The 22,363-nt window shown below is 35.6% G+C and overlaps 1 protein-coding gene across 3 annotated transcripts in view; it reads left to right on the plus strand.

Annotated features, from left to right (window-relative positions):
* GRM7 (glutamate metabotropic receptor 7) overlaps positions 1-22,363 on the plus strand; it is a 1,023,847-nt gene that overhangs the window by 312,654 nt on the left and 688,830 nt on the right. For all 3 annotated transcript variants that reach the window (XR_011647555.1, XM_058288955.2, XM_058288956.1), the window contains exon 2: positions 17,382-17,598. Coding sequence is in view for 2 of the 3 variants with exons in the window: in XM_058288955.2 (XP_058144938.1) it covers positions 17,382-17,598 (217 nt within the window). In the remaining variant the exon portion in view is untranslated. The remainder of the gene's footprint in view (positions 1-17,381; positions 17,599-22,363) is intronic.

Consider the following 22,363-nt stretch of genomic DNA (forward strand, 5'->3'; position numbering starts at 1 on the left):
GTCATTTACCATTCCGTTTTCACAAAACCAACTGCCTCTAGACTTATTTTCTGATTTTATCGTCTAAGCCACTCTTAAATGGATAATTTACTACCTGCATCCACAAGTACCCTTTCTCCTGGTTTTCAGTTCAATAAAACTCCAGCATTTGTATATGCCTGTTAGTATGCGTATTGTGTGAACACTTAGACATAACTCCTTTCTTCAAAGAGTCTGGAAAACATAGACTCTCAAAGAAGAATGAAATGAAACCTGAGTAACAGAAAGAGAAAAGTGTGAGGGGGAGCATGAAGAAATGATTTGTTAGCCCAGTTGAAGGCAATCAGGGCAAATTCCCCAAAACACTTACCAACCAATCTGGCCTTTGAAGAAGTACTAAGATTTAAATAAGTAAAGATATGGGGCAGGGTATGTCAGGTCTGTATAAAAACAAGAAAAGGCCACGGGGAAGCAAACATGTTGGACCCATGGAATAAAGTCTGGTCTGATCAAATTGATTAGAGATATATTTTAGAATGACTGGAATGGACTTTTCATCAAATACGTTTGGAAAATATTGGATAAAGTAACTAAATAGACATGGTTTTTGGCTTCAAGACTTTTCAGACCTTTTAAAGTGATAATTTGCCCTTAGTTCAAATTTCACCTTCTGTCTTATCCATAGTAATCCCCCTAAGTCATTCTCTTATTAAACTATTTTGTTTTCTTTATAGCCCTGGTCTAAATATAGTACCATAGATTGTTTATCTTAAACTGCAACAACATCTAGACCTGGTCTATCTCATTAATTGCTGTACTTGCAGTGCCTAAAACCTACAGATTAAAATAAAATTGGCCATATACTACTGATATGGTGGTGTATTATCTAGAGCTCAATGAAAGGGAATTATTTACTATGCAGAAATCATATTTGTCATCCTTTTTGTATTGACAAAAAGATACTAGACATCTCTTTATATAGAATTTGAGCTATGTAAAAGCGTTTAACATAATCAGAAGAGCTTTGCTCCTTGTTATGAAAGGACACGTAGGTAAATAAGGAATTTTTGTTAAGTAAGCTTTTTCCAGGGAATCTAAGAATCAGTGCAGATTTAACATCATTTTCTAGAGTATGTAGTCTCATACTATGAGAATTTCTTTGCCTGAGGCCCTGCCAGACCCTGAAAGTGGCTTCTGAATCAAGACTGCATCAGGCTCAGTAGCATTGCACTTCCTTGTTTTCCAACTTTTTGAAAACTGGAATTCACTTAGTGCATACCATGTAGCTTATTCAATTACTGTAACACTGTGCTCTCATTCCTGAATAATCAAGAGTTTTGACTGTAATAATATACATATATAGGTATCTGTGGTTCTCAGAGAATGAATAAGGACTTAATTTCATCTTCTCCTGAAAAACAGTCTTTCCTCTCCTTAGAAATTTCTGGCTGTATCCACATGGAAGGACAAAACATTTCTGCAGTGTTGTCATCCAGCATTGTACTAAGAGGTTATTGCAAATTGAAGCAAAATAGGTAAATTATGGGAGTGTATAAGACATTAAAAATATCTCCTTTCATTTTACCTTTCTGACCATAGTTTTTGGTTGTTATTGTCCTTTTACTCAGTCAAACCTGTAGCCCAGAGGGCAACAAGGGCAATTTTGAATACCCCTGTCCCCCGTGGAAATATAGCAGTGCTTGGAAATATTTTCGGTTGCCGCACTAAGGGAGAGGAGGGCTACTACATCTAGTGGGGGGTCACCTATGCTACTAAACATCCTACACAGTGCAGGAGTCCCCACAACAAAGCGTCATCTGTCCCAGATGGTAATACTACTGGGGTTGGGGCACTCCGCTCTCTAGAGGTGTGACATCCCTCTTGCTCATGGACTACCTCAACATTCAGCCTTTAGTGTTTGGTAAACAAGTGTGTCTGCATGGGATTCCAGCCCTTGTGGCCTGAAAGAGATCTAGGATCATATCCAATAAATATGAGAATTGTAAAAAGAGGCATTTCCATGTCCTAGCATATGACTGTTGACAGGGATAAATACTAAGTGTTGGCCGGAGACAACTCATAGATGTGTCAGCTTAGGAAGGACCCAGAGGACATAAAAATCACTTGCCCCCTTCTTTTCCACTCTGCTACTCCAGTTCAGTGTAAGCCAATGATATCTGTGGTGCCAAGCTGGGAAAGAAAGGCCTCCACTGAACTTCGTCATTGCGTAGTGTGGGGATAAGGGTGGAGTCATTTCTCCAGTGTACAGAAGGTCTCAGGGTGGTTATTTATGTAGCGCACCCCCACATGTATCTAACTAGGATGCCTATTTAAGTAAATAGATAGAAGAGTACTATCTATTACTATGCCATGCAAATATTTCCTTTCTTGGGTATATTACTTTTGCCCTTTGCTGTACTTGGACTCATAGGATTACCCATTTTGTGGATAGAGAAATAGGCCATGGGCCTTTGTCTAGCTAGCGTAATGGAAGGCACAGGTGTGTTGCTGTATCGGCTGCTTTAGTCAGCATCTGAAGTCTCAGATTTTTCCTGATTTTCTATGTCCATAAGAAATATTAATAAGTGATGTTTTCTCCCCAACTCTATGCCTAACAATCACCCACTCTGAGGTTTATGAAAAAATTAGGTTTACCACCTTCCTGTGGAAAAGTCATCATCTTCGTCATTACCATCATTTCTTCTCCAGATATAGTACCTTGTTTTGTGTCCCCATCATGAACAAGTTTCCCCTACTATATATATGCTCCAGGTTCTCTCTTCCCACTTGAAGAGTATGGTATGGTTTGAGCAACATAGCAAGAGAGTGTCACCCTACCACTGTTTTTGAATGGTCTGTTTCCTGTTTGATTTGCTCTAGGATATCATGTACTGTTGTGGCTGCCACACCTCCTGCTGACTGATGCTGACCTTCAGGAAGGATAGCATGGGTGGGACAGAGGGGAATGAGGGGATGAAAAAAGTTCAGGGAAAGGGCCCTTCATCACCTTTAAAACTGTGCCAAGTTAGGTGCTGTGAAGAGGTGCACGCTCAACTAGTAGACGTCAATCTTGAACTCTTGGCCCCTCAAATTACCTTTCTCTAAGAATCAAGTTGTCGACTCATTGTTATCTAATTGTTGGGGAAAGTTTCTATGCCCTTAGAGTCTGAGCACTGAGATGGAATGATTTTAATAATGTAAATAATTTCCCTCAAACTTCCAAAGTTTATCTTATTTCTAAACTTCAGCCTGTTTTTCAAAATTTCTGAGGGAATGCTTTATAGTTCATGGTGGTGAAGAAGATAAGCTTAAATCATAGCTATAACACTTGTGATATGACCTCGAAAAAATTATTTAACATCTATAAGCCTTGGTTTGCATTTCTTTATAAAGGCAATGATCTAGATCTCTTTTTATTATAAATCAAACTCAACTTAAACTGACTTAACCACATGCACACACATACATGTATGTGTATATGAGGATGGTATAACAAATATACAACTGAATATCTATATACATAATACATATATGTATAAATATATAAAGTATATATTTTTTATTTTTAAAGGAGCTTTAGATTACATAAATGTTATATAAAAAATATAAAGGATTCCCATATGCCCCACTCCCTATCCCTCCCACACTTTCCCACATTAGCAACATCCTTCGTTAGTGTGGTACATCTGTTACAATTGATGAACACATATTGAGGCATTGCTACTAATCATGAACTACCATTTACATTGTAGTTTACACTATGTCCCACACAATTTTGTAAGTTATGACAAAATATACAATGGCCTGTGTCCGTCACTGCACTGTCATGTAGGACAAATCCAATGTCCCAAAATAGCCCCATATTACACCTATTCTTCCCTCTCCCATCCCGCAGAACCTCTGGTGGACACTGCCTTTACATCAATGATAAGAGTTCTTTCATTGCTAGAATAATAAGTCTATAGTAGAATAATACTAATAAGTCTACTTTAGTCCATTGTTCATTCCCCAATCTTGAAGATTTGGGATGATGATGCCCACTCTGCTTCTAATTGAGAGGGATGTAAACAATATATTTATTCATTCATGTAACCAAATCACTTAAGGTGTGAAATGACTTCAGGCATAGATGGATCCAGGAATTTACACTATACGAACAGATCCCAGTCTGTCTGTCTCCTCCAGTTTTCTTGGTTTATCTCTTCTGAAGCAGGCCTTGCCTTCATGATATCAAAATAATATCAGTAACCACAGTATTATATAATTTCTTTCAAGCATTTCAATAGAAAGTGTTTTTTTTTCTTTCATCTACAAATTCTGACCAGGCATTAACATTGAGGCTTGTTCACTTTCATCTGGATTAGGTCATGTGATTCCTCTTGAGTCAATTCTGTGGCCAAAGGAATTTGGGTTCTGATTGGCCAAATTGAGTCACATGTGCCAACAATGGAGCCTGAAAGTCAACCCTACCTAAAACACAGGCACTCAAAAATGAGGAAGGGTGTTCTCACAAGACAGATGGAGGAAATATAACCAAAAGAAAGGTGCATAGAAGCTGAATGGCAAAAATAGTGAATATTCATGAGAATACTATTTGTAGCCATTTCACAGTGTTGCAAAAATTCAATGAAATTATATATGAAAAAACATATCACAATGCCCTATATTTATAAAGATTTGATAACAACAACAATAATAATTAAAAAAACAGCATCTAGCATATTTTTAAATGTATACTCTAACAAATTTTATCTATAGGCACCACACAAAATTACTAGGATCTCAAGAGAATGTCTCTGTACCAATGATCAAATGTTGAAAGTATTTGATGTTATGCAATAAAGAAATGAGAGATGAAGGAAAAAAGAGTTACAGTAATTGATTAAAAATCTGTCATAGTAATTTAAAATTGAGTAAAACTCCACAATTCAGTTATTAATCAGCTCTCAGTTGTTCGTAATAAAAAAATAAATAGTACCAAAATGCAAAATTGTTTTTCCCAGCTATGCTAATACAAGCAGAGATGTTATTTAGGAAAGAGATAAGTATAAATTGAAGGGAGTAATGCTTCAAAGAATAAGTCCAAATGGTTTATTCAACCATTTTCCCTTTTTTGGGATTCATATCAATAAAGCTTAATAAGAACGAAGAGTGAAATTACTGCTAACTGTGAACTTAATAGTACCCCACTGGGAGTTCATTAATAGCTCAACAGGTACACTGAAGCAATATCCTAATTGCACATGATGCTTCCAAAAATTGCCTTTACAAGTTCTGTAGAACCTGACCTCTGGAAAAGGCATTTAGTATACCTTTTCTAGCTGTGCAAATCTACCAAGAAAAGAGAATCATTAACCATATTCATCTTCCAAAAATAAGATATTCCCTAAATGATTGACCTGGTTATAGGCATGACCCTTTCATTATACAGATGAAGAAGCTGTACATATACTGGAAATTAATTTCAGATCATTGATTTTTTTCTAAATGACTGAAATTTCTTCTCCATTTTAATAATATTCAACATTTCATTTGGATGGAAATCAAGTCTGTGTTAGACTAGTTGTGGCAATTTGAATTTTAAAATACTTGTTTTAATGTAAGCTAGTCCACATTGGGACTTGAGTGTTCATTTATTTTAACAGATTGTGACAGTAAGATGATGTTTAAGGGATGGCGTTTCCAAGTCTGTAAGATCCCTTTGCCTAAGTAGCATTTGACAATGTAGTGATTATGGGATACAGTCAAATTTAAAGAGGTTCGGTTTTGTCAATGCTTAGAAAGTGAAAGCGTGTCAGTCTGTAATATTTGATTTTGTGTGCCTTAGAAATGACATAGAATTATATTCCATAGCTTTTATATTATAGTAATTTATATTCTTTTAAAAATTTTCTCTTTCTCTCTTGTGTTTTTTTGTTTGTTTTTCCACTTGATAGTAGCACTGTTAATATAAAGTAAAGGTGTTTGACTGGAACTTAGGGCCCCAAATGTTATCTTTCATACCAGTGTCTGACAGTCACTGTCAGACACTGGTAGCTTTTCCTGAGAGGAAAGAGCTAAGGAGACCTCAGGGCAAAATTACGTTGTTTAAATAAGTCATGGAATATTTTGAGGAAGAAGATGGAACACTGGGGCTCCTGGCACCTGGTGCCTACAGCCTAGAGGCTAAATACGGAGTGAGCAGCCTCCTAGAAGTCTTCCTTGGCCCCTTTTCTTTTGAACCCTCATCCAAATCTCAGGTTTCTTTCCCTACCTTTCCAGTGATGAGGAAGGACATCCCAGTGAAAAGTATGCCAAAGAAAAGAAAAGGCAAGAAAAAGTGCACTGGTGCCTAAAGCTGCTCTTTGCAGACTTACCTAGGTCAGGGCTAACCCTTAGCGCTATGACTTTTTCTGGCCACACCAGCCATGTGATCAAGGGATGGAACTTTCCACTTGGAGTCTTTTCTCTTAGGATTACTTCATCCTTTCCTTTCCTGGAAGGAAATTAATCAGCCAAAAGGGTGCTGATGCAAAGTATCAGAAATCTGTTGGGTTTTATAAGGGGTATTTATTTGGGGTAGAAGCTTGAAGTTACCAGGCCATAAAATGTAAGTTACTTCCCTCACCAAAGTCTGTTGCCATGAGTTGGAGTAAGATGGTTACTGACATCTGCAAGGGGCCAGACTTTCTCTTCTTCTAAGGCTCCATGGTCCCAGCTTCTTCCAATCTCAGCTGCAGACTGGGGTAATTCTTTTCTCTCTCCTGGGGCTCATTTCTCTCTGGGTTTGGCTGCTCTGTTCTCTCCACAAGGTCAGCTGTAGACTATCAGGCTCTTGTTCTTCCCAGGGTCTCTGCAGTATCTGTGGAGCCATATCTATTCCACTGTGTTCTTCTCCTGTGTGTTTGCTTCCCAGGGCTCCAGCTCAAAAACTCCAAATTCTGTTCTCTGCCATGTCTTTTCTTTGTGACATGGGGTGGGGATTCAACATCCTACTGATGTGGCCCAATCAAAGCCCTAATCATAATTTAATCATGCCGAGAGGAACAAACCAGTTTACAAACATTATCTAATATCTATTTTTGGAATTCATAAACAATATCAAACTTCTGCATCTGGTTTACTTATTTACTTAACAAATGCTTCTCTGGTTCCTCTTCCATACATAATACTGTGCTATCCACTGGTGATACAGTGAAGAACAAGGTCCATGCCTTCCATGAGGGAGAGGATGCTTGAGCAAAGGGGAGGCCAATAAACAGATAATTATACTGATAATTATTTAATTAAGTTGTGACCCCTGTTACTGAAGAAAACTGCATTGTACCCTAGGAACTCATCAGCTGACCTTCATGTAAACCTGTTGTGCTTTTCAGGCAAACATTGGAGAGCTTCGAAGAGAGGCTTAAGTGTCCCTGCCCCTGGTAATTGTTTTGTGCCACTAATTGGATATAAGTTAACTTTTGATTGTTCCTTCAGTCTGCCATAAGAATTCAATCACCACAGTCACTTGTATTGGCTGAATATTGAATATGAATATTGAATGATATGATATTGATATGAATATTGATGATTTAAAAGTGCTTATAAGGTGTTTATGTTGTAAGTTATTAACTTACAACATAATTCTTGTTAAATTTAATTTTTGTTAAATTCTTGTTAAAATTAATTTTACCCCTAGTCATGTTTCTCTTAGATTTATAAGAATTCTTAGAATATTAAATGTATATAAATATTTTAAAGGTAAAGTTAGGATCAAAGTAAACAGGGTTTGTTTTTGTTTTTATTTTTCTATTTTAAGAGTGAGATATGGTTTTGGGAAATGTTATAGCTGATGATTTGCGGAATGATGGTTTTTATTGCTGTTTTTATTCCCTCTTTGTTTTTCAATATTTGAAAAGGGTCAGAGAAAGTTGGTTTATACATACATTTTAAATGATAAATTTGCAACATGGGAACTACTCTGTCTCAAATAGTTTGTAACTTGAAACCCATTTTCCATCTTTATACTGGGGTCTGAGGACACTTGTGTCTTGGGAGAAATAATTGAAGAAAACGGAAAGATTTTCTTATAGAAAGAGATTGGTGGAGAGAGGTACTTTTTCAAATCTTGGAAGACATTCATTTGAAATCGTCAAACTATTTTTAAACCTTTGAAGACACCATCCTTGAAGGTTTCCATAGAGGCACGTTAGTCTTACCTCTGTGATGAAAGAAAATGATTTAAAGTAATGGTGAAGGGAGTTGGATGTGGCTCAGGTGATTGGGCCTCCATCTACCTTATGGGAGGCCCGGGGTTTGATTCCCAGGGCCTCCTGGTGAAGGCAAGCTGGCCTGCACCACCAGAGTGAGCTGACGGCAGATAGCGAGTACAAACAACAAGGGTAGGGGGAGAATAAATAAATGAAATAAAGTAAGCAAATTAAAAAAAAAAAAAGAAGAAATGGTGAAAACTACATTTTAAATCTGATGCTTTTTAAATGAAAAGGCATCAGAAGTCTATGGAGAAGTAGATGATGACTGCCCAGCCAAGAGAGGGGGATGTGCAGGAAGAGGTTGAGCAATTGCCTTTGGTGATGTTGTTGAGGCAATGTGCTCATCAGATAAGTACAGGACAGAGTTTCTGTGTCTTCCAATTCTGTATTTAGATCATTTGGCTATATTTTTATCCTAAGGAATTCTTAAAAATCCGGAAGAACTTAGGACATAGATGGTATTAGTAGGAATCTCAACTGAAAAACTTACTCCTTCCTTGTGAATAAACCTATGCAGTTATTCTCCAAATAGCTATTAGATAGACTGTCTAACTTCTATGATATGGTCTGGCTTAATGCAAGGTGTTAAATCACTATAAGAAATTGTAAAGATAAAACAAAGCTTCACAACAAAAACTATTTTCATATTGAATAGGAATGAGTTCTCCGTTTATGTTGAACAGAGAAGTCAAGGAGGAAAATCCACAGAAAGTCTACAATTCACTTGAACTATGGGAACGCTATATAGACTACTATTGAAACAAATGAACAGCATTTTATTTAACATGTCAAATTATTATCCGTTTACTCAAAATGAAAACATAGTAAATTTAAGACAACACACCAGAGAAGATTGAGCTGCTTTTAAAAAGCAAATATAAATATTTTTATACATGAATAATGCAATTTATAAGCCATTCTAGAGCATGAGATATTTATTTAGTGTTTTAATTTTTACAAATATTGCATATGTGTGTGTGCAATTTTATATAAAATGTATAAAAGCTAAAATGACATACAAGTAGATATTTTGGTTTTGGAAACACTGAATATTCATTTGAAAAACAAGTTGAACTAATAGATAAAAATAGATCCTAGACGCATTAAAACATTTAACATTAAAATCAATTATATAGACATATAGGAAGGAATTCTAGAAAATAAAGAAGCTTTGTTAATAGAAAACCAGAATCTATAAAATAAAATATAGACATAATAGATCATAGAATATGTGTTTTTATAAAAAAGAATCATGAAAATATAAATACATTTTACTCTTTCACATTCCAATAAATATGCAGTCATTCTATTGTCATATTGATAAAGATAAAGAGCTTTTTGTATTTTAATCAAAGGAGTGTAAGACAAATTAAAAAGAAAATAATAAATACATGACAGATTAGATACGGTGGAGTTATGGCAGCATTCATTAATGTGGCATGTCGATATGGGTAATAAAAACATGAAGCATGTTTGCCAATGATTAAAAATTTAAAACACTGATTTAAAATGTAGTTTTCACCATTTCTTTAAATTACAAATAAAGATAAAATTAATTAAGGCATTGTAGACTATGTGATTGGTAGACTGTGAAGATATGCTCACCTTGTATTCATATGACAATCACAAATTTATGAAAATGAGAAGCAGATGACACATTTCTTAAACTCAGTGAAATTAATCTTAGGAGGTAGGGAAAAGATGTAATACTTTCCTGAAATGTAATTGATGGTTCTTACACATCTGGACCTGTCTTCCTGTTAACCAGTAAAGAAAGTGGACACATTGTCAAGTTTGGACTCACTAAAGAGAATTCATTACGATGTAATGTGTGTCACCAAAACTTTGCATTTATTTTTCTGTAGTTCCTTTTCATGACTGATACCTCTTAGCTTCTTAAATGATATAATTAAGTGTTTACAGTTATGTGGTTTTTCAAGGCAGTGAAAAGAGAAGACCACCATAGTCATTTGAGCACTTTGTTTTATTTGCTTTGTAAGAGTATTAACCTCACCAAAAACTTTAGAGAAATAGTTCATTCCACAGTGATATTAGCAATACCATGACACCCAACACACAATAAGCCACACACAGTTTGGAGAACTTGTAAATGAACCTGAAGCATCATATGGAAACCATTGATTTGGTTCTAATTAATGCTTAAAGTTATGTTGTATTATAGAAGCAGAAAAGTCTATAATATGCTAAAAAGAACCAATAAAAATCCCCTGAGGAAAAATGTATTCATTCTAGTGAAGGAGACTTTGATGCCAGAAAAAATATTTGAAACATGAGAATGTAAACTTATACAAAGATATTTACTCTGAGGGTATGAATATCTTGTAATGAAATAACCTCCAAGAACATAAATGTGTTTTCTTCACCAAATGGAATTCTAGAACCATGCATAATTAAAATGATTGTTGTCATAACTAAAGTTTATGAAGCATCTTTCATAGGTGATGTGTAAGCAGGAATTTTGAGAAGATCCTTCTGGAATAGGTGAAAACAATTTTAAGGAATTTTTTTACATTTCATTTAAGAGAGAATGAGAAGTTCTAAAACTGTGCATAATACCACGCAAAGAAAATCAAATGGTAAACTCTTCCAAGTAGGGAGCCAGGGATTCTTAAATGGTATCATACAATGCAAGTAGAAGAATATGATACAAAGAAATGGAAAGAAACCATAAGCTGAGATATTTTCTCACAGATTTGATGTTCTTATAAAGAGGAATTATACTACAGAGGATAAGAGTGAAGGCTTTAGAGACATAACTAAGGTGAAGTCAAGATCTGCTTCTCAGTTGGATGGGACATTGGGAACGTTTCTTAATCTCTGTGTATCATAGCATCTTTATTTGTTAAGTCAGAATGATAGGAATTGCTTGAAGGATTCTGTGAAGGTTAAAGTAAGAAAATGCATTGTATTACATAGCATGATGCCTTATCCATGGAGACACACTATATGTTAATTTATATTACAATAATTATTTTGGTTTTGTTCTTAAAGTAGCTTTATCTAGATGTTCTTCAGAAGTATCATTCTGTGTCCCAAGTGAAATTAAGGAAGATCCATATAGATAGCAAGTCAAGACATGGTGTAGAGGGCAATAGAGTGAGTGGATAGCAGCACCTCTTAGCATTGTGGAAGAATTATCCATAAAGGGATTTTAGGGCCACAAGACGTAGAAATTCCCTTTCAGCCGCAGGACTCTTTTTAAATCTAAATAAATGTACTAACAGCTTTAGCTAACACTGCATATAGACAAAATAAAACCTTAATAATCCTAATTCTTCACTTGACATACATTTTCATGATAAGAAAATTTAATAACTAATTGGGTTTTAAATGCTTACTGTTGAGAAATAGGAAAAAAGAAACTCATTTCCACCACCATCTTTCTTGTTTTTCTGGAAATTCTAGCTGATACAATTAGAAAAAGAAACTAAATAAGTTATGACAATGTAATTGCTTACCTGGAAATTCAAAGAAAATGACTGAAAGCTATTGGAACTAATAAGAATTTTAACAAGGGTATAAGTCACAAAGTAATTATATGAAAATTAATAGATTCTTATATACCAGTAATAAACAGAAAATAAAATGAAAAAAATCATCTCATTTATAAGACAATAAACATAACAATTATCCAGAAATAAAGTCAACAAGCAATGTGCAAGGCCTACATGGAAAGAATTATAAAATTTTACTAAGGGACAAGAATGAACATCAAGCAAATAGAAATAGATATTTTGCCTATAGGAGAACATAAAATGTAAATGTATCAATTTTCTCCAATTTAATTTATACATAATAATGTAATTCTCATCAAATTCTTAGTGGAATTTTACTGTGAACTTGAAAAATGTATGCTAAAATTCAAGTGGAAAATTAAACACAAGTGATTGCCCATGGTCATTTTTAAAAGATCTGTAATAAAGGGGAGATATATTCCAACCAATATAAACTTGAAATAATGAAAGTTTATAAAAACTAAAATAGTAAGAACTTTGGTCCAAGACTAAGAATAGTGGAATGGTAGAGGGTACATCCCAAAGACCCAAGCATATTTAAGAATTTCTGTATGACAAGGGATGATCTTTCCTATTAATAATGGATGTTTAATTATCTATTAATTGGTGTTGAGACTAGTAGTTAGCCATTTGGGGGATAAAAATTTGGGTCACTGTCCTGCCTTATGTAACAACCCAGGAAATTTTCATGTAAAGATTTAAGTGACATTGTGTGGGGGGAGGGGGGTGTGTGGCGGGGGGGTGTTCTTGAACATAATTTTAAGGAAATATCCGTGGATGTATTCAAGATTGTAGAATTCTCTCTGAGGATTTTGTTTTAGACTTCTAATGATAGTGAAAGCTAGGAAACAGGTTTGCATATTTAACTGTGAAGATTAGGTTTAAATTAGTTAAATCTCTATACAGCAGAATATTCTGTAATCAGAGGAGGAGTGAGGGGACAGAGGAGGTAAATAGAGATGAATCCCCACATGTTTATATTAATAATATATGTGCACTTACCCATGTACACACAAAGGCTCCAAAGAGATAAAATGTTAACAAGGTTTACAGCATTGAAAGTAATTTATTTCCTTGGTTTCGTTTCTCATATTTTTCCATAAATAATATTTATTGTTAATTTTCTAAAAAAGAACATAAACTTATTCTATGCAAACGGAGTAGGTTATAAATGTTTTTAACCCCGTTTGATACTCATCATTAACAAAATATTCCAGATGTGATAAGCAAATCTTAGTGAAGAGAAAAGGATAGTAAAATTTTAAAGAGTGACAGTTTAGTCCTATAATGAAAGATTGAAAATGTTTTAGTGTTTTGGATTGTAGAAAGGAAGGCTTAGGGAGAGATGGAAAATCTATTTTTATATAACTGAAATGTTATTAAACTAAATTGTCTTTATCAAAATATCAATTCTCTATTTCCATGGAAGACTGGCAAGGGGAGAGGATTTCAACTCCAGAAAGAAATTATAGATATAGAGGAAAGTGTGGAAGTTAATCCCTAAAGATGACTAATAATCATTTGGTGAGCTATGAGTGCTGCATATAACACCCACCTCAAAATAATTAATAGTCATTACTAGTTTGGAAACAAATAACTAAATATTTGTTTAGCTAAATAGCTAATTAAATATGAAGCAAAAGAACTAAATAACTAAATACATAGTATCATATTTCATAGATCACATCAATTCCGCCAGTCCTTCATCTCTTATTGATAGGACAAATATCCTTATGCAACCATATTTTTATCTCAGAGAAATATCCCTCCGGTCCTTCACTCTTTATTCTCACATCATTATATACTCGGTGTAAAAATTAGTATCAGTGAAAACAAAATGTTTGCATGATCCTAAAGGGAAATATGGGATTTAAGTCAGGAGGTATTTCTTATTTATAATGGACGCACACAGATAGCAATCATTTGCAAAGTGTGCATGATAGTGAGGAAAGAAATCTATTTCACCGGCATTTTCATTATAAAAATTTGGGACACCATTTGGAAAATGCATTTGCACTGGGGATACTTCACAATTCTGATGTTTTACAGTAGCTACATAAATGCAAATTGAAGCAGAGGGCTGGATGTATCTTTATTAGGACTTATTCAGAGGTAGAAAGGGATTTTGGCAGGGAAAGCATCTGTGCAGCAGCAGGAAGCTTTTAAATTTCCACAAGTTTAAATTGATGGAAATGTATTGCCATGCTTGGTCTCTTTCCTTTTCATTTCTTGTAAGAAAAAGTCCCTTTTTGTCTGTTTGTCCCTCTCTCTCTCTCTTTCTTTCTCTCTCTCTCTCCTTCTCTTACCTCATTTCCCCCCATGCCTTAATAGAACAAATATTTTCTTTTACTAAAATTTATAGCCTCAGAACTATAAAAGGCACAAAGAAAACTTATTTTGGAGATTCATATTTGTATAAGCTTTACCAAGGCTTTTAAATGAAACATTTGAGCAGTAGTCTGATGGTGATCAGTAAAATAATTTTTAGTGGCTCTGTGGTCAGGGCTGTGGAAATCAGCTGAGCCACCAGTTATCCATTGCCCTTCTGTTTTTTATACTTATTCCTGAAATGTGTTAACAATAATTCAGCAAAGTATAATAGTTAATAGTTCAGACATTCACAATGGGCACTTACGGGTTTAAGTACTGTCCTTCAATCTTACAGCTTTGTGATCTGAGGTAAGGTCATATTCTGCTTCCGATTCCCTCTTTAAAATGAGTTAGCAATAGGATAATATTGTGTAATTAGTATAGTAAAGGGTATTTGCTGATATTAGATAAAGTAATGTGTGTAAAACTTTTATAAAATGATTGGCACATAATTAAGAGTTGGACAGAAGGTACAATTTCTAAAGCAATCTAAATGTGAATGTGTAAGCAATCTTATTTTGCCCTAGGCAAGAAGGAGAGCATTTGGAGTGGTAGATAAATGCATCACAGAGAACTTGGGAAGTCAAGTATAGGGAACCTTAGGAAAAACGCTGTCCTCTAGTTGGACTATTATTACCCCCACCTATTAAGCCCTTGCTCTTTCCCAGGCATCAGACTAGGAGATGTAGCTTCATTACACCTGCACCTCAACAACTGTTACCTATGAAGAAACTGCAGCTCATGAAGGTTTGTTAACTCCACTGCAGTAAATAATAGTAAACAGAAATATTAGGCTTTGTATTAGCCAAAGAGGTGCTGATGCAAAGTACCAGAAATCTGTTGGTTTTTTATAAAAGATATTTATTTGCAGTAAAAGCTTACAGTAACAAGGCCCTAAAGAGTCTGACTTAAGGTTACTTCCTTACCAAACTCTGTTGCCACATGTTGAAGCAAGATGGTGTTTTACTGAATGTCTGCAAGAGTTCAGCCTTCCTATTCCCTCTTTTTTTTTATTTTTATTTTTAAAGAAGCTTTAGATTATATAAATGTTATATAAAAAATATAAGGCATTCCCCTAGGCCTCACTCCCTCCCCCTCCCACACTTTCCCATATTAACAGTAACCTTCATTAGTGAGGCCCCATGGATCCAGCTTTTTCCAGTCTCAGCTATAAGCTGACATAGGGCTCTTCTCTTTCCCTGGGGCTCGTTCCTTTCTGAGCTCAGCTGCTCTGTTCTCTTCACAAGGTCAACTATAAACTATCAGGTGAAAGGCTCATCTTTCTTCTTGGGGCTTCTGCCACGTCTGTGGAGCTGTCTCTCTTCCTCTGTGCATCTTCTCTGTCTGCCTACGTCTATGTGAGTGTCTATTTTTATAGCCCACAAGGGCTCAACCCCGTACACCGTAATGATATGGTCGAATCCAAGCTGTAGTCTTGATTTAATCAAGTAAAACATAAAGCCTTTGAATTTAACTCAATCAAAGGTGTTATGCCCAGAGGAACAGAGCATTTAACAAACATAATATCTCTCTTTGAAAGTAGAATAGCAGTAGAATAGCAAACTGCCACAGACTTTGATGCCAAATCTTGTCAATCCCAAACTCCATTTTATTTCCTTTATACCTCACTACCCTTATAACTAAGCAGTTGCTCAGGTAAAGATTTATCAGGAGACTTTGAGGCGTGATGACTCTGGCTTTGGGCTTTGTGTTAAGACAGGGCAGAACTGAATCAAGGATAGCAGGCACTGAAGATGGTGGGTCCTCTGATGTCAGGGACGCACAACTTGATTCTAATGCTGATCTAGAAAGGTTCACAACAAAATGAGATTTGCAGAAGTGTTACCCAGACTTAAACAACGTCAAATAGATATACACTAGGCAAACAGCACAGGAAAGAGAGAAATGTGTATTAAATAAATACAGAGTCGAATTTTCAGGGCTCAAAGAGTCAACTTAATTCTAGCTTTGGCCTCTATGGGGCGAAGACCTGGACTATTGGGCTTGGAATGCACAAAGATCAAAACTGGTCTTTAGATACCTGAGAGACCCTTATGGTAAAAGCAGAGGCAAAACCCAGGTGAGTTTGGAAGCAGAATTTTGTGAGTTGATCATACTCTGCCTAACATATGTTGGGCAAGTTAATTGTATCAATCCAAGTTTACTGTATCCTGGTGTTACGGGAAAGAATTGAGGGAGGGGAGGTGGAAGGGCCTGGTTAGGACTTTTAGGGGGACAGCATAGCATTCCTGAAGTTAGGCTCTAAGTAAGACCCCAGGAAAATATTATTTTGGTGGCCCCTTTTTATATAAATAGAATTGGCTAAAATCAGTGTGTTGGCAACATTTTAGCAGCCCAGTCTCACACAAAATCCCATGGAATAAATGCAATGCCAGCTACAGGGAGAAATCCTCTTGCCAGACTGCCCTCCTGGAACCAGACCTTGCTATGGAAACCTAGGATGATCGTATAGATACAAGTCTTGGAGCTTCTAAGGGTATCTTGTTGGCTCCAAATGTGGTAAAGTGTCAGACAGTGCTCTGAAGAGGAAAAATGAAAATCAGAGCCCTTTCTGGTCTCTATCCATTCACAACTGCCAGACCAATCTCAGCACCCAATAGAGGACTTAGAAAACTTTTAGGAAGACTTTTCAAAGTGCAAAGTCTGACAGGCCCTGGGGCAAGGAAACCCTTACTTGGATCTAAACTTAGTTCTTAGTTATGTTCTTCATACGGTTTTTGTGAAAAATAAATGAAACAATGCATGCAACTTGCTTAGATATTTCCCTGCAGGTCATCAACACTCAATGCTAGATAGCTAATGATATTCATCAGTACTCCTAAACTAAACTGTCAACTATTTACCAGTCTCTACATATATTCCAGTTAGGTTGCTGTGCTTTTCTTTTCCATTAGTTTATAACAAGTAAAGCATGAAACAAAATGTCAACTAGAAAGGTTATGGATCCTTTTCTCCTTCCCACCATGACACTGACCTTGTAATTCCAATATCATCCTTATTACCTCTTTTCAAAGGAAAACATAAGAGAATGAGCCCCCCTCCCCCAAAAAAAAGATGTTTTTGTGCTGTTAAAAAGTGGCTAGTTGCAGTAAAGTGGTCTAAAATTACATGGTTGTATTTGGCAAAACACGCATCCTTTTTGGAACACAAGCCCTATAGTTTGAGTAAATTGTTTTAGTTATGAATGGGTCTCTCACAGCCTGGTGGTATGTTTTCATGTGGTGCTTTCTTATCTTTTCAGATCCCACAGATTAGTTATGCATCAACAGCACCCGAGTTAAGTGACGACCGGCGCTATGACTTCTTCTCTCGCGTGGTCCCACCCGATTCCTTCCAAGCCCAGGCCATGGTGGACATAGTAAAGGCCCTTGGCTGGAATTATGTGTCAACTCTTGCATCTGAAGGAAGTTATGGAGAGAAAGGTGTGGAATCCTTCACACAGATTTCCAAAGAGTCAGGTAGGAAGAGATTGTGCTGGTGAAGCTGACCCTCTAAACATCTGTGGCTTGTAGGGATCACGTCATGCTTTATTAAACTGATACTACTGGTGAGCACCCTGTCCCTGCTCCTACCACCCTCCCAAGTCCTGGGAAGTGGATCTGCAAAGTCTTCATTTACACGACTTCATTCTTTTTATAAGGAATGTTTAGAAAACTGTGATACTGAAGTCCCTCAAATACTCGTGGGCAATATCGAGACTTGAAAATACAATGCTAAAATTTGTATCTTATTTTTCTGTAATGGGTAATAGCCTGGATTTTAGCCTGTATCTGGAAACCTGAGAAAGTATAGATGTATGTGCCTCTCCCTAAATGCTCTTCCTTTCTTCCTTTCCCCGAAATGGGGAGGATTATTCAGAAGTATGTGAAGCCAGTCACAGTGCCAATTCACTTTGAAGGGGAATAACACTGATGGTTCTATCTCACTTGACCAAATCAAAGTTAATTAAATTATCCAGGCAGTAGGATATACTTAGGCAAATAGTCTTTGAAACTTTAGATTATTTTCAGAAAGTCAGTTCTATTAAGTAGCACTTGGAGATGGTCCTTTTCTCTTTGTTTATTCTGCTCAACTTGGAAATAATGAGTGCAAGTATTTGGTTAATTGGCTTCCATTGGGCAGATTTTGAGAAATGAGACCAAATCTTCATGCTCAGGAGTTATGTCAATAAATAATAAATATTCAGGGTTCCCTGTATGGAAATATTTGATATAGTGAATTTATGTATCTAGATATAGATACAGATGCAGACACAGATCTATAGGATGCTTGCTTAGATAGTCCTAAACATGTCTTGTGATAGCATCAGGACTGAAGGTTTGTTTGTAAGAATTTCATCTAATCCAAATTATTATTGCCCAGAGCAGTTAACTGACCTTAGAAGCAAATAAGCAAGACAATGAAACAGAAGTCTTTTTCGTGAGGGAAGATGTTATAAATCCTAAAGACAGGACAGGGCTTTAGTATTGCCTACCATACTACAGATGCACTTCAGACACATAAGTTTCAATATGTAGATGGTATACATGAACATGGGCACTAAAAGAAGGGAGCCAGGGTTTTCTTTTAAACCTCAGGTTTTTAATTCAGTGCATCATCATTGGTGCTACTGTCCACCCGAAATCAGTGAAGATCTGGATCATTCTTAAACTCTTCCTTCTAACTTCAACATTCTTACTCTAAACTCTTTGGACTAGATAATTCCTAATCATTGACAGGCCTCATGATGAATGCCATTTTAGGTTAAAAAAAAATAGACAAACAAAGTAATTCCTTGATTCTGTAAGCTTGCCCCTGTTTTTCCAGTGCTTTTTCATAAGCACTTATTGCAAGTTAGTTTGTTGTTGCTGTTTTTTTTTCTAACTTGCAGCCTGACCATATATGTCTAGTTCACTACTATAGTTTTTAACACCTTTTCTTCTGTGGGAAAAATTTATAGAATAATTTAGTTAGAAACTTTCTGATTAGGAAAGAAATTTTAATTTTGGTTGTGGCACTCTGTGATTTGTAAGACTAATTAACAATTGAATTCATCAATCTTCAAAGCTATACCTGATCATTTTTTAGGATTATGTGTTTGTTTCTTCTTTTAAGTCCTGCTTTCATCAAAATAGTACTTAAGGATGAGTAGAGAAATACCTAAAATAAGAGGATAAGGACAAATAGATAAGGCAATATGAAGAGAAAATACAGGTCAAATGGTTAAGATAAAGCTCAGAGATCAAGTTCAGATACCATCTTGTATTACATAATTGCTATAAATGGGTCTCAAATTAAATGCTGAACTTTCTATTGGACAAATCAAAGAATACTACTCTTTCTGTTATAAAAATTTACAGTGTTCGTAAAGTCAATGGCGTTCTGATTGTTCGGTAAATAACAGCTTTCCTTGCCTTACGATCAAGAAAAATGTATTCTGTGTGTCAATATAAAAGACTATATTCTACAGACAAGTCAATGGTGACTTTCACATGGTTGCTTTTCCTGGTGTCACTTGGGACAAACTTTAGTCATAATGAGCATGCAGAGACCACTGTATAATGACTCTGAAAAAAAAAAAAGCCATTTGATGTCATCTGTACTCCCCAGCTCAGATTTTTATCTTAAAATGACCCAGCTTAAAAATAAAGATTGTGCCACTGACAGCCATTTTGGATGAAGTCCTTCAATCTGAGAATCTTTCCAATGGGGATAAGTAAGAGTAGCTAGAAAGCCAGCGCATGCTGCGAGAGTGTGGAAAAATCTTGAAGGTTCAGGTGTAGCATCTCAAAGATTACACCCTCTTTTCTTATAAATATAATGGAAACTGATGTGTATCTGTACATTGGAACTATATTATATTTGCAGTATATTTTAATTAATTCACTTATGTTCTTAGCAAACACCCCTCCCTCAATGAAAAAGCAAAGCAAAGAAAGAAAAGAAAGAAAAATTACAATTTAAATGGTGTCAGATAAGTCTGTTCACCCAGTGTAAGACCTGGAGGGTAACATGAGATGGGAAAACTGATTTCACTGTTACTTAGTAGGTTTCACTTCTGTGAGCTGCTCTTAATGTGGGCATCTTCCTACTCCAAATCAATTCCAGTACTTAAAGATACATATTCTTATCCCATGACCTCAAAAAAAGAATCCAGCTGCTACCTCTGCTGCTCAGTAGAAGAAATGACAATATATTCTAATTCAGATAAGAAAAAGAAAAGAAAAAGCTTTTTCTATTGGAATTCCTGGGAAGCAGATCTGCATAGGGAATTTTAGAGCATGTTCAACGTAACTTTTAATGTTCACTTATTTCCTTACCTGTTTACTCTAGAACAGAGGTTCTTAACCTTGTTTGTTTCATGGACCCCTTTACCAGTCAGATGAAAACTACAGACCCCTTACTAAGTCCACACTATACTGTATATTATTTAATAAATATATTAAACCCACACCAACACGTCCCCACAAGAATAATGTTTTCTTGAATTTCAATTCAGGCTCACAGACCCCTTGTTAAGAATCCCTGTTCTAGAATCTCACCCTCAAGAAAGATATAAGTACACTGTGTTACGACATGGAAGTAAGCAAGTCTGCCAGTTAAGGTATCAGAAAGTTGGGGCTTGAATGATGGCCTCTTATTATTTCTGTGCTATGAAACATTGGACATGTGACTTAACTCTTTTAGCTTCAGCCACCTCCAGTCTAAAATGGGATTAATGATGTCTACTTCAGCAGGTTAATAAAATCAATAAGATCATCCAGGTAGAAGGGCTTACCACCTAGTAATTCCTGATAGCTAGCACATCATACCAGTTCCCTCTAAATCAGTTGAGTAATTGAGTTTGAAAAGTTTGAATATAATTTGAGTGATAGATAACATTTGCCTTTAGTTATAATTACAAGATTATTTATTTTATAAATTGAGTTATGATTCTAATTGGTATGCTTTTACCATGTAAGAGATATAAGAAAAAGGGAATTAACTAATTCACATTGTCATGTGTGTGCCACAAGAGAGAGAGAGAAAGAGAGAGGGAGGGAGGGAAAGAGAATAAGCAACAGCAAGCAGCATAGGCTCCATGATGTTTTTATATCTTGATGGCACAGCAGACAAGAATTTGCTTCCATTCCTTCTGTATAGCTTATCTTTTAAGATTGTGATTCTTCTCCTTCATAAATAGGTATAGGAGCTTCACTCTTTTACAATGGTTTAATTTCAAAATTTACTTCAGACTTAAGTCCTGAGACAGAGGTAGCTTTTAAAACCAGAGTATGAGGTATCCCCATCTTTCACGTGGTAATGAGGCATGGGTACGTTCTTCCTACTCGTACTCTGATAGAACAAATTAGGGCAATGATGTCAAAGAAAAGAAACATTCCTTCAACAGAAGGCCACATGGAACATGGAAGTCTAGTTGTAGTTTTTCTAGGTTGCTTGTTCTCTTGTATAATCCATGAAAGATTTATATCATGGATGCTGGTAATTGTTGAACTTTGAAAGAGGATTCTATTATGATTTTCTCAGATGATGAAATGGCTTAATTGCATAAATACCTCTATTTATTTGAATGGTCTACATATATAATATCAATAAACACAATTTATTGCTTAATATGGCAGTGAATGGGAAAATATCTACTCTTGCCAACATGCTTTAAAATTCAAGTCAACATAATAATATAAATTAGGCTTAAAGATTTCTTTTCCTAAATCAGGATTCAAGGTACATATTTATACTAGCTTTTGGTTCTAAGAAATTCTATATCCTTTAAACTAAATTTCATTCAAGGATTATAGAGTAAAGACTACATATATGACACAGTCTGTTAGATGATTTTCAGAAGAATTTCATGGGTACTGCTTTACAATATGACAAAAATAATAATGGTTTGTTACTGCCATGATATCTTGATGCATGTGAAAATTTCAAAAACCTTAATGAACAATTGAACTACCCTTTTGATATTTCATACCAATTGCTAAATACAGTTGTTTCAGTGGGTCTTAAAATGTAATTATCATTATTATTCAGAAAAGCTCTAGGCTTTTTAATTGATGCTTTTACCTTCCCCTAGAGTATTCTTTCCTAGCATAATAGGTGAAGATCTAATTGACTATGATTAACTATTATTCAGCCTTCAGGTTTTAGCTCTCAAGAGCTAGTTGGGTTTGTTCTTTGTGAGATTTTATAGCAAGTGCATCTCTCCACAATGCAGTGTTCTCTTTCTTTATGTGCTTTTCT

This window comes from Dasypus novemcinctus, chromosome 26 (assembly GCF_030445035.2).
Source record: "Dasypus novemcinctus isolate mDasNov1 chromosome 26, mDasNov1.1.hap2, whole genome shotgun sequence".
Taxonomy (NCBI): Eukaryota; Metazoa; Chordata; class Mammalia; order Cingulata; family Dasypodidae; genus Dasypus; species Dasypus novemcinctus.